General features: G+C 44.9%; 1 protein-coding gene across 2 annotated transcripts in view; it reads left to right on the top strand.

The window, feature by feature from the left end:
• Positions 1–9,321: 9,321 nt before the first annotated feature.
• The window catches only part of AWAT1 (acyl-CoA wax alcohol acyltransferase 1), a 7,549-nt gene continuing 3,811 nt past the window's right edge, over positions 9,322–13,059 (top strand). For both annotated transcript variants that reach the window (XM_046673302.1, XM_046673301.1), the window contains exons 1-5: positions 9,322–9,492; positions 10,419–10,526; positions 10,797–10,867; positions 11,756–11,960; positions 12,668–12,839. In XM_046673302.1, the coding sequence (XP_046529258.1) occupies positions 9,417–9,492; positions 10,419–10,526; positions 10,797–10,867; positions 11,756–11,960; positions 12,668–12,839 (632 nt within the window). In that variant the 5' untranslated portion in view covers positions 9,322–9,416. The remainder of the gene's footprint in view (positions 9,493–10,418; positions 10,527–10,796; positions 10,868–11,755; positions 11,961–12,667; positions 12,840–13,059) is intronic.

Raw genomic sequence — 13,059 nt, 5'->3', positions numbered from 1 at the left:
ACCTTAGAATGGGGAAGAATTTATTAAACAACACACAAACAGTATAAAATTTAAAGGAAAAGATTGATAAATTCAACCACATTAAAACTGAGAACTTTAAAAAATCTGTAAAGAAAGTGAAAAGATAATCCACAAACCAGGAGCAAGATCATTTATTCAACAAATATTAGCGAGCATCTACTGTGGGCCGGGCACTGTGGATGGTCCTTAGGATAAATCAGGAAACAAATCAGGGCAAACTCCTTGCCCTTGAGGAGCCTCCTATTGAAATCTATGTGTTGATTACTATAGGCCAGGCACCATTCTAAGTATTTCATATATATTAACTGACATAATTGGCACAATAACTCTATGAGTTAGGTGCTCCACAGGTGAGAAAGACGAAGCTCAGAGAGGTTAAGGAAACTGACGCCTGGAGAGGTTATTGCCTGAGATCAGTTAGTAAAGGGTGGAGCTGGGATCTGAACCCGGGAAGTCTGGCTCTGGAGACCACGTCCTCTGCACCTTATTGCAAATTGGTATAGTGACACTCACAGCATCTAATTGACAAAGGATTAGTATGTGGACTGTATCAAGAGCTCCTGCAAATCAATAAGAGAAAAACAACCAATAGAAAATGAGTAAAAGACATAAGCAGAAATTTTTCAAAAGAGATATGGCCCTTAAACGTACGAACCGGTGCTCAACCTCTTTAGTAAATAGGGAAACACAAATTAAATACACAATAAGGTAGCGTTCAGCACTAAACTGATCGGCAAAAATTAAAAAGTCAGTTAAAGCCAAGCGTTAGGATATGGAGCAAGGTGAACTCACAATCTGGGGAAAGCATATAATACGATCACTTTGGAAACCAATCTGGCATGTCCTAGTAAAACTGAACATGCGCAGAACCTTTGACTCAGCAGTTCCATTCCTGGCATATATCCTAGAGAAACTTTTACACATAGAGCACCGGGAGACATGTATAAGACTGTCCTGGGGGCCGGCCCCGAGGCCGAGGGGTTAAGTTCACACACTCCGCTTCAGAAGCCCGGGGTTTCACTGGTTCAGATCCTGGGCACAGACCTAGCACCACTCATCAAGCCATGCTGAGCTGGCATCCCACACAGCAGAGCCAGAAGGACCTACAACTAGAATATACAACTATGTACTGGGGGGCTCTGGGCAGAAGAAGAAGAAGAAGAAAAAGAAGATTGGCAACAGATGTTAGCTCAGGTACCAATCTTAAAAAAAAAAAAAGACCATCCCAGAAGCATGGTTCATAATAGCAAAAACAAGCTGGAAACAACCCAAATGTCCATCAGTAAGAACATAGATGAATAAATCATGGTACTTCCATCCATATTTATATAATGGAATACAAAAAGCAGAGCTACATATTTTAACAAAGATGAATCTCAAAATCTTAGTGTTGAGTGAAAACAATCAAGTCACAGAGGAATATCATATTATATATATGTATATATATATATATATACACACACACACACACAGAAGTAGGCAAAAATAGACAATGTCTTATTGTTTAGGGAGACACACATACATATGTGATAAAGCTACAAATAAAATCAAGGAAATAATAGACAAATGCAACGGTATAGTAGTTATTCATGGTGGGGGAGGAGCGAGGGGAATGAGATTAGGGAGAGGCACACAGAGGCCTTCAAAGCTACTGGAAGCATACTATTGCTTTAGCTGGGTTACTATTCTTTCGACTGTTTTATATGTATGATATATTTCACAATAACACAAAGAAAAATTTTAGCTGACCTGAAAAGGATTATATACTCTTTTCAGAAACAAGAAGGCTGGGGAGGAGCTGGAAGGCCATGCCTATTTCTGCTAGTGCACCCTTCGTTCCATGTCAGATCTTTCAATGTTGACTGGATTACTAGGACTTCCTCCTGGCACCTCACACTTGGTCTGTGCCCTCCGTACCAGTCCTTTCCCCATGGTCACAAATTAGTAGCCCTTGGGCCAAGTCTGTTTGCAGTTGTATTACGTTTAGACAGTACAGTTATTGCTGTTTTTAAAATTAGAAATGGTTCAGAAAAAGAAAACATACATACATATGTACATACATACATTCACATAGAGATAAAATAAATATGCAAAATATTGACAATTGTTGAATTGAAGAGGTGGAAGGTATACAGGTGTGCATTATACTATTCTTTCAACTTTCCTGCATGTTTGAATTGTTTTACAAGAAAAAGTTGGAAAAACTAACTTTAAAGGCCTTTTTAAAAGGAGCGTGCCCTCTCAAGGTCACCACAATCCCCACCATTCCCTAGTAAATAACTCTCAGCTTGTTCCCTCATTTCTGGGACCTCTGGTCCCCAGAGACATTTAAATTTGCAACCTGTGGCTCAGCTTGTAGGTCTTGGCCCCTCCTAGATTTCCCTGTTTCCTGCAGGTAAACAGGTCATGGTGTGGTGATATGACAGGTGTTTCTCTCATCATACACGAAGTTTCGTTTTTTGGAACAGGTTAAGGATAATACAAGCAAATGTAACTCCCCACTACCGTGCAGTGGAGAGGGCTGTTACCTGTGCCTGGACATGTGAGTTATGAAGAATCGCTTGAGGGTGCATAGGCACCAGAGAGTTTGCAGCCAATAAACTGCTCCTCTTCAGACTGATTGGTTCTTAGTCCCTCAGAGTCCAAAGACATCAGGGAAACTGAAGCAGCTTCCCTGTTAGCGTTTGCCAGCCACATTGAGTGATATGACAGATTTTTTCTTTGCAAACTCTGGTTCTCACTCTTGTAGCTATCATACTGCACTAAACAAATCCTTGAACCTGCCACCCCCAGCTTGGCTATTTCTGCACACATCGTACAGCATGAATTCATCCAGTTGTTTAGCATGCAAAGCAGGCATAGAAGGAATAGGCCAAGAACCAGAGGCAGGCAGGGTCACTTGAGGGATAAGCTGGGGTTGGCCAGTGACCTTCCCTGACAGGCAAGACCAGCATGCCAAGCAGGTGTGGAAATGGCAAGAGTCTGATTATTCTAATCACCCGGATAGAGACATCAAGATCACCTGCCTTTCTGATTTCCACTCATCTTTGATCTAGGACTAGGCCTGGGTGGTTTCCACTGGCTGTGTCACTCTTTGGAATGGCCTTGCCTTTTGCTATATTCTTACTTGACCTCCACACCTTGCTGACTTTCCAGATCTGAGAACTTCAACTCGTTTCTGATCTCTAGATCTCCATATGACCATGGAATTGGCTTGGGGGAACATTGACACCTGTCCATTCTTCTCTGACCTGCTTTGGCTCTTTTCTGTCTACATCCTGTAGTGAGGGAGCTCACTTGAAGATTTGATGCTGCTCTGATGAATCCTTACCAGGACAGGGACTGAAGATAAGGGACAGAACTCTATCACCAAAGCTGTAGCATTAAGAAGATACCTTCTGGTCTCTGAGAAGAAAGTGAAGGCCAAGACCAGACAATTAGCTGCTAAATTGTGACCCAGGGGCAAGACAGTATTTCCCATGTGTAGTGCTTAAGAAGGAAACACCCACTGGAAAAATATGAATCAATAAAGATAGAGAAGAGGGACGTCTATAAGACAATGATGAGAGCGTGTCATCAACCAAAGATTATGATTAATACAATTCTGTGAGGCCACATTAAAAAAAGAGAGAGAGAGAAAAGAAAGGATCAGTGTACTTACTAACAACCAGTTCCCACATCCCCAGGTTTCTTCCTTTCTTTTGGCCATCGCTCCATTTGTTTTGGGGGGTTTTTTTGGTGTTTTTTTTTTTTTTTTTTGAGGAAGATCAGCCCTGAGCTAGCTACTGCCAGTCCTCCTCTTTTTGCTGAGGAAGACTGGCCATGAGCTAACATCCATGCCCATCGTCCTCCACTTTATACGTGGGACGCCTACCACTTCATGGCTTTTTGCCAAACGGTGCCATGTCCGCACCTGGGATCCGAACCAGCGAACCCCAGGCCACCGAGAAGCAGAACATGCGCACTTAACCGCTGCGCCACCAGGCCAGCCCCTCCATTTGTTTTTTAAAGGTTTTATTTTTCCTTTTTCTCTCCAAAGCCCCCCGGTACATAGTTGTGTATTTTTAGTTGTGGGTCCTTCTAGTTGTGGCACGTGGGACGCCGCCTCAGCATGGCCTGATGAGCGGTGCCGTGTTGGCGCCCAGGATCCGAACCAGCGAAACCCTGGGCCACCGAAGCGGAACGCGTGAACTTAACCACTCGGCCACAGGGCCGGCCCTCACTCCATTTGCTTTGATACAATTCATGGTGGCCAGGACCACCTACATACCAAGAAAGCCCCTGGCCTAGGAAATTGCAATCTCTGCCTCTCTTAGTTCAGGTGAGACTAGATTAATTTTCTTCTCAAAAAGAAAAGAAAACAATATGAAAGCATAGAAACCAACATGTTGATAAAACAGATTTCTTACCCTAGTTTTTCCTGGGTACAGGCTGATGTCAGTGATCCACAGCTTACAAGTTCCACTTTTCCACACATCACCTCAGTCCTGGACTTGGCTTGCATTTAAATGTTCCCTGAGCTTGAGCTGAGGTGAGTCTACGCAGCAGCCCTGCCAGGTCTAGTAGAATTTGGGGGGCCTTCATGAAACCTGTTTTCCGAGCTGTTTCGAGAAGAGGGTCAAGCCCTTTCTTCAGACCCAGTCTTGTCCTTGGAGAAAGAGGTTGATTCTGCTGACCAGGCTACCTGGTCCCTGGACCCTACCCAGGTTAACGGAGGCTTGAGAAAGTGTCCCAGTAAATCCTAAACACTGCCAGGAGAGAGGAAACTGAGCAGTGTCACTGAAAGGGCTGCAGGTAAGTGAGGGTTTCTGATCAGTGACCATTCCTCTACGATTAAAAGACCTAGAAGTCTGACCAGCTAGTGAAAGAGGCATGTCTAGAAATTAGTGCCTCCTCCATAACAGGAGATTGGTTAAATGAATCATGGCCTATGCACACAATGAAATGCTATGTATGATGTTATAGAAGAACATTGACATGAAAAATGTCCATGATATACCATTAGGTGAAAAAGCGGGTTACAAAACAGCACATAGAATATAATTCCATTTTGGTTAATGGTTATACGTAATAACTAATATTTATTGAGCTTTAAATATGAGCAAGGCATTGAGCGAAGTGCTTTACATTAATTACTTTATCCTCGTGACAACCCTATGATGTAGGTAGATATTATACTCATCTTTTTACGGATGTGGAAACTGAGGCACTAAGAGGTTAAATAATTTGCCACGGCCAGCTCAGGTGGTCTAGCAATTAAGATTCTGTGCTCTCACCATGGCAGCCCAGGTTCATTTCCCAGTCAGGGAACCACACCACCCATCTGTTGGTTGTCATACCGTGGTGGCTGCGTGTTGCCGTGATGCTGAAAGCTATGCCACCAGCATTTCAAATACCAGCAGGGTCATCCATAGTGAACGGGTTTCACTGGAGCTTCCAGACTAAGTCAGACTAGGAAGAAGCACCTGAGCACCCACTTCCGGAAAAAATGGCTATGAAAACCCTATGAATAGCAGTGGAGCGTTGTCTGATATAGCACCTGAAGGTGAGAGCATGGCGCAAAAAGACCAGGCAGGGTTCCGCTCTGCTGTACAGAGGGTTGCTAGGAGTCAGAATCGACTCAACGGCACTAAACAAAATTTGCCAGAGTTCACTTAAGCGGCAGAGCTGAGATACAGACTTAGGTGTCTTGGACTCAAGAGCCAAACTCTTCACAGTGACACTATATCTATGTCCATATTTGTATAGAAAAAGACAAGAAAAAGAAATACCAGGATGCTATCACTTAACAGTGGTGGTGAGATTATGAGTGATTTTTGTTCCCTTTATGCTTTCCTGAGTAGTCTGAAATTTTTGTGATTTACTTGGAGTATTTTTTTTTCCTCCCTGAAGCCCTAGTACATAGTTGTATATCCTAGCTGTAGGTCATTCTAGTTCTTCTATGTAGGACATTGCCACAGCATGGCTTGATGAGTGGTCTGTAGATTCAAACCAGTGAATCCCGGGCTGCCAAAGCAGAGCCTGTGAACTTAACCACTTGGCCACGGTGCTGGCCCCACATGGATTATTTTTATAATCAGGAAAAACAATAAATCAATTCCATTTTGAAAAAAGTAAACAAACCATTGTTTCCACCTTGTTGGCAGCAAACCTCTGGGGAGTAGGGGGAGTAACTTTATTACAAGGGTTCTGGAAATTCCTACAGGGCACAAGCATTGTCTACAATAAATAAATAATATGCTTCCACGTATGTTTTTTTCAAATTTCATGAGGTATACCCATAATGCCTTAGTTTATTATATATTTCTCAATCAACAGATATTAAAAATACAACTATTATCATGTGGAAGTCTATGACATTTTAAACATTAAAATACTAAAGCAAGGGATGGGATCTGCTGCTAGAAGGGAAAATATGTGTACAGATCAACTCTCTGTAGCTTGGGTGTCTTCTCAACAACTTTCCTCCCTTTTTTCAGGGAGGCATGAGGAAATACAGGGGAACAACCGCAAATGCACACATTATTAAAAGTTAACCCAGGAGAAGTCCTGGAGAAGACAATTTGCAAGGGTGAGAGAAATTGGAGAGGGAGTTGAGGAAGGTCCAGAAAATTCTATTATGGAAAGATGGAATGCTAATCTCCCTCATATTGCCAGGGGCTAGTCCCCACCCTCACCAGAGGGATGTCAACACTTGAGTAGGGTGGAGATGCTGAAATACCTGAGTGCTAACATTTGTTCCAGGGCCAGCCCAGCGTCCAATCAGCAGGAGGATCTGGAATAGGGAGGGCCCTCCCAGTGTAGGGGAGGCAAAATAGAAGAACTTTGTCTTTTGCCAAACTGTCTCAAAGGTCAGCATCTGCCTTCCTTTCTCTCAGTCTTCTTCTCCCCCTTTGTATTGTATCCCTTGTCCTTTATTTCTGTATAGTCTCTTGTCCCCCACTCAAGTCCCCAGAACCATCCTGATCACAGACCTCAAACTAAGACACTCACTTACTGATCATTGATTCAGTACTAGGGCTTTCCAGGCATTAGGAGCAGAGGCACTGACAGATAAGATATGGTCCCTACCCCTTTAGAAGGATACAATCTTCAGGTGCAAAAAACAACCAAAAAACCCACAACTCAATTTGCTTACAATGGGCATAAAGTTAAAACAAGGTAAGAGGCAGGAATTAGAGAGAGGAATGAGGGCTTGCTTCCCCTCTCTCACTTTGGTCTGTATTTGGGACTCGCCGAGGAACCAGGTTCCACATCCCCACCTCTGCTCCTGGGAGCTGGTACTGAGGCCTGGAAGACTGGCTTACTCCAAGGGAGAACAGTCCTCAACAGGTCAGTGGCATGGGGAAAAGAAGGAAGGTAGGAAGGGAGAGTGCTCCATATTAAAAAGAAATTAAGATCTTGCCAAAGGCCTGAAACCTGACTTTGATCTGGTCTTTGAATCCATCTGCCAATCTGTGGGAAATACAGAGGAACCTGCTGAAGCACAAGGTAAGCAAGGTCCAGGCTGTGGGAAATTCTCCGGGTCAAATGCCATGGGTTCTTCAACAGATAAATCATCAGGAAAAGAAAAGGATGGAGGGACAACCTGTACATTAAAATAGACTTAAACTCTTCAAAAGTGCCAAGATCATGAAAGACAAGGGAAGACCAAGAAACTGTCACAGATTGGAGGAGACTCAGGAGACATGATGATTAAATACAATGCGGGACCTGATGGAATCCTGAAACAGAAAATGGACATTAGTAGAAAAAACTGGTGAGATTCAAATAAAGTCTGGAGTTAACAGTAATGGACCAGTATTGGTTTCTTCTTCAGTATTGTGACAACTGTACCATGGTTCCGTAAGATGTTAGCATGAGAGGAAGCTGGGAGAAGGATACGGGGAACTCTCCGTGCTATCTTTGCAACTCTCCTATACATTTAGAATTGTTCCAAAATAAAAAGTTTGAAAAAGAGAAAATTTAAGGGACATATCAATTTTTTAATGGGTAACACTAAACCATAGTCATTAGAGAAGTACTTTGGGAATGAATAGAAATGCATAGAAATGCAAGGAAAAGATGTATCTAAGTGTCAGGATAATGCTTACTTTGGGAGGAAGAGGCGGGTTATGGATGGAATGGGGAACATGGAGAGGCTTCTCGGGTGGATGGAAAAGTTCTATTTCTTGACCTAATGGTGGTTCCAAGGTGTTTGTCTTATAATAATTCATCAAACCATACATTTTTTTTAAAGATTTTATTTTTCCTTTTTCTCCCCAAAGCCCCCCGGTACATGGTTGTGTATTCTTAGTTGTGGGTCCTTCCAGTTGTGGCATGTGGGACACCGCCTCAGCGTGGCCTGATGAGCAGTGCCATGCCCACGCTCAGGACCCAAACCAGCGAAACCCTGGGCCGCCGAAGCGGAGCATGCGAACTTAACCACTCGGCCACGGGGCCGGCCCCTCAAACCATACATTTGTTTTAGGTGGTTTTCTGTATCTGGGTTTTATTTTAAATGAAAAATTAAAGAGAGAGAGATAGACTTAAGAGACATAACATCCAACTACAATCAGTGGACCTTGTTTGGATCCTGATTCAAAATTAACCAACAATAAAAAGACGTTTGAATATGGACTGGAATTTAGATATTATTAGAGAATTATTGAATTTGTTAAGAGTCATAGTGGCATTAGTATTATGGAAGAAAAATCCATATTTCTGTAGATATATAGTAAAGTGTTTAGAGGTGAAATGACATGATGAGTTAGAATTGCTTTAAAATACTAACCCCCCAAAAAAACGAATGAGGAGAGAGATGAAATAAGTATGGCAAAATGTTAATAATTTGAGGATGAACACAAAACATGAACACAACGATGAAACTTTGTTGCTTTCTCTAGTTTTACGTGTGTTTGGAAATTTTTATAATAGAAAGTTAAAAGAAGGGGACAGCGCCAAACCACGCTGCCTCAAAGCAACAGTCTCAACAGACACCTAACCCCAGGTGCTCTCCATCCCACAAACCCCCAGAGCTCCTTTCCCACCAGCCATCTCCCTCAGGTCACAATCCCTGTAGTCTCAGAGCGGCTGGATCTCTGGGTCTCTAGAACTGGATGGCAGTCCTTCTTACCTTTCTCCATCCTGATGTCCTAATAATTCCAGGAAAGAGAGTCAAAGGGCAAATGGGCAGAGCCCAGGACTCAGACCTATGGGGCAGTCCTTGGTACTCCAGAGCCTTCCCCCTGCAGTGGGTGGGTGGTGGGTGTTGGGCAGGGCAAGGAAGGGAGAGGACAGGTGAAAAGCCTCATAATCATATGCGTTCACTATTGAGCGAAGCTTCCAGAGGCTGGTGTCATCTTTGGTTGGAACACTGTTCTGAGATCTTCACCTTCCTCAGGCTCCTGGGCACCATGCCTTATTTCAAGCAGCCTAAGCACTTCCAGACTCTAACAGTTGTGCAGTGGCCCTTGAGCTACATTGTCTTGTGTGAGTACCGATCCAAGAGTGCATGGCAAGAAGCCAGAGTCAGAGGCCAGGGCCAGACCTGGGGCAGTTTTTATGCTTATGGGAAGTCTCATCTCTGGCTTTTGATCATCTCAGATAGTAGCACAGAGTGAAGCCAAGGAGTCTCAAGTTTCAGGAGGACCCTGGGGAAGGAAGAGATAGAGCTCCAGGGGCCAGTGAGGACAGGCAGCGGGATGGAACAGTCATGATAGATTTGAGTAGATCTAGCTAATTTTGGCCACTTCCTAATCCCCACTATCTGGAGAGGGGAAGTGAGGCCCAGGGAATAGGTATGATACGTCTATGATCATAAGGAAGCATGGGGAGTGGGACAGAAGAAACATTAGCATTACAGACTTAGAGAAGTATAGCCTGTGTTTGAACCATGGAGTTTTCCATTCTGGGAGGAGGGTGGTGATAGAATTGGGGGAGACAGAGATAATGAAAGAAATGGCGAATGGGTAACAGGACAAGAATGGTGGATGGGAAACAGTAGAGGGATGCAGATGCTGTGTGGACGGGGTGTGGGGAAATATGGGTAGTATATGGGCAAGGGAGGGTGGGCTGGTGATTTAACAAGGGTTCAGGGATGATGGATAGGGAGGGAAAAGATGGTGGACAAATGGGAGCAGGGGGAAAAAGCTCCTGGCAGGCAAGGAGCAGGCATAGAGGGATGGTGAGCAGGCAGGGAGATAGGTGGACAGGGATGACAGGTAAGTGGAGAAATATGGTAGATGATAGAGGAAATGTTTGAAGGAGAAGTGGACATGGGTGATGGATGGGCAGGAGTTGGATTACGCAAAAGTCCAAGACCAGAAGCTTGGGTGGTTTGGAGGGCTCTTAATGGGGCTAGATACGGTCAAGTTCTGCTGGTAGCACAAATTTGGTCTGACCTGCTCCCTCATCAGTTTGGATCTTGCAGCCATTGTTCCTTTACCTGCTGCTTACATCCCTGTGGCTGATACCAGCCCTTTACTTTATCTGGCTTTTCCTGGACTGGAAGACCCCAGAACGAGGTAAGACTCATGGACCTAGAAAGAACAGGGCCTAAGAATGTTCCACCTTAACCTGTAACCAGGGAGTCCCACTCACTGTGGCACAGGCCTCTCAATCAGGTTCTGAGAGCCACAGGGGCTGAGCCAACTGGAACTGTCCTGGGGTCTCTTCCTTTTCCACCTCTCTAGTAGAGCCCTGGTCCCTCCATGCTGCTAGGGAAGCCCCGGGTGAGCGGCAGGGGTGGGGTTGGCACACACAGACACCATCTCCTGCTGATATTTCTGTTTCAGGTGGCAGGCGTTCGGCCTGGGTAAGGAACTGGTGTATTTGGACCCACTTCAGGGACTATTTCCCCATTACAGTAAGTGTCTCTTCCCCAGAGTCCCTCGTAGTTCCCAAAATATTGAGCACTTGTGCCAAAGGACTAGGGTTGTCCATAACGAGTATCCCGGAGAAGTCTTAGTGCAGGCTGGACATACTTCAGGACTCAGCATTGCCACTGGGCACTCACTGCTCTGCTAGGACACTTTGGACACCTTTGGCCTGACCTACCAGATGACGCAGGCAAAAACACGAATATAGTTCAGCGCAGTTTAAAAAACATTGATTGAAAGTCTACTCTGTACCATGTTTGGGGGACAGAGAAGTGAGTAGGATGTGACCTCTGCCATCAAGGAGCTCACATCTAATGGGGAGGACAGACAAGTACATATTTGTGGTTTGGTACAAGGTACACAAGTAGTTCAGATGAGGGGTAAGGAAAGGCTTCACAGACATGGTGATATCGAAGCAGGGTTTTTCAAAGTTCAATAAAAGTTACTTATGCAGACATTGGGAGGGGCATTGGGGGAGAAAGCACCAGGAAGAGGTTCAGAAATGTACTGCAATGTTGATCCTCTGAGCACTCTGGAGTAGACAAGAAACACTGCCCCTATTTTTAGAGCAGAGCTCACTGACCTTTCTCACATAACTGCAGTCATAGAAGACGATACCATGCATAAAGTGCTCTAACAGAGTGGCTGAGACTACTTGCAACCACAGGCAAGAGGCCCAGCAGCTCTAGCTGCTCTAAACCCTGCCTGGTTTCCCAGAGGTTGAGGACCCTATCTCAGCCCCCTGAAACACACTTATGGCCTATCTGTTGAAAAGCTCCCCTTTAGAGAATGTCCTGATCCCTGAAGTGTCTTCCCCCTTGCCTCCCCACGTGATCTCATTTCACCACCTCTGGTGTTTCTCTCCATGGCTGCAGATGCTGAAGACTAAAGACCTGTCACCTAAGCACAACTACCTCATGGGTGTTCACCCCCATGGCGTCTTGACCTTTGGCGCCTTCTGCAACTTCTGCACTGAGGCCACAGGCTTCTCGAAGATCTTTCCAGGCATCACTCCCCACTTGGCCACACTGTCCTGGTTCTTCAAGATCCCCCTTATTAGAGACTACATCATGGCCAAAGGTGCTTCTGACCATACTTCCTGGAGCTTCTGGCTCATTTCTCTGCTTGGAGATGCACCCTTTTAAGCCAGATCCCCTACCTCTCAATCCCATCTCACCCTTTCTCCCCCACCCCCCATCATCATAGCATAGTGATTAGAAGCATATGTTCTGGAGCTAAATTGCCTGGGTTTGAGTCCTGGCTCTGCCACTTACTATGTAGTCATGGGCAAACTACTGAGCCTCTATTGGTCTCAGTTTCCTCATCCGTAAAGTAGTGCTGATGATAATAGTCCAATCTCAGATGTGATGTGATGAGTAAATGAGGTAATACAAGTGTTCAATATAGTGCCTTCCACAGAGTATGTGCTCAATAAATAAAAGCTGTTGCTGTTAATGGCAATAGAAGAAAAGAAAAGGGTAGAATTATTGTTGGGATTCAGAAAGTCCTCTGGTTACCCATCCCACTGAAAACCTTTCTATTGTAGTTTCAACCCAGTGCCTCCTGCGAAGTGGAGATATTGCCTCAAAGTGAAACGTGTTGTGTTTGCCCACAGCCTTCTCTTCTCCATACCCTTTGCCCCATCTCATTGACCCTCCTCCTAGGACCCATGGGAAAGAGGGAACACAAACAAGCCAGTGAGGAGTAGAGCAGAGGGTGTTCCCTCTCAGCCATTTTCTCCTCTCCTGATCATTTTGCTCCTCTCTCTGCTCCTTGATTCTCTCCAGGTGTGTGCTCTGTGAGTCAGTCAGCTATTGATCACCTGCTGAGCCACGGCACTGGCAACCTCGTGGGCATTGTAGTGGGAGGGGTGGGAGAGGCCCTGCAAAGTGTGCCCAACACCACCACCCTCATCCTCCAGAAGCGCAAGGGGTTTGTGCGCACAGCGCTCCAGCATGGGTAGGTGTTCCTCCCACGGCAGAGGGGGTGGCCTTCTTTAAGCAGCATGACCTGGTTGGCGATGCCAAGATGAATCAGACATGAATCTTGACCTCATAGAACTACCTAGTAAGTAGCAGAGATGACCTTAGGATTTCCAAAAAGGTTTAGGTTAGCCACTCCTTCTGAGCTAGCTGAACAAGTTCCCAGGAGGCCAAACCAGAAACCCGGTTTCTGGTTT

The sequence above is a fragment of the Equus quagga genome, chromosome 10, assembly GCF_021613505.1.
Source record: "Equus quagga isolate Etosha38 chromosome 10, UCLA_HA_Equagga_1.0, whole genome shotgun sequence".
Lineage (NCBI taxonomy): Eukaryota > Metazoa > Chordata > Mammalia > Perissodactyla > Equidae > Equus > Equus quagga.
The sequence above is the reverse complement of the archived record's forward strand: the minus strand, read 5'-3'. Positions and strand labels throughout refer to the sequence as shown.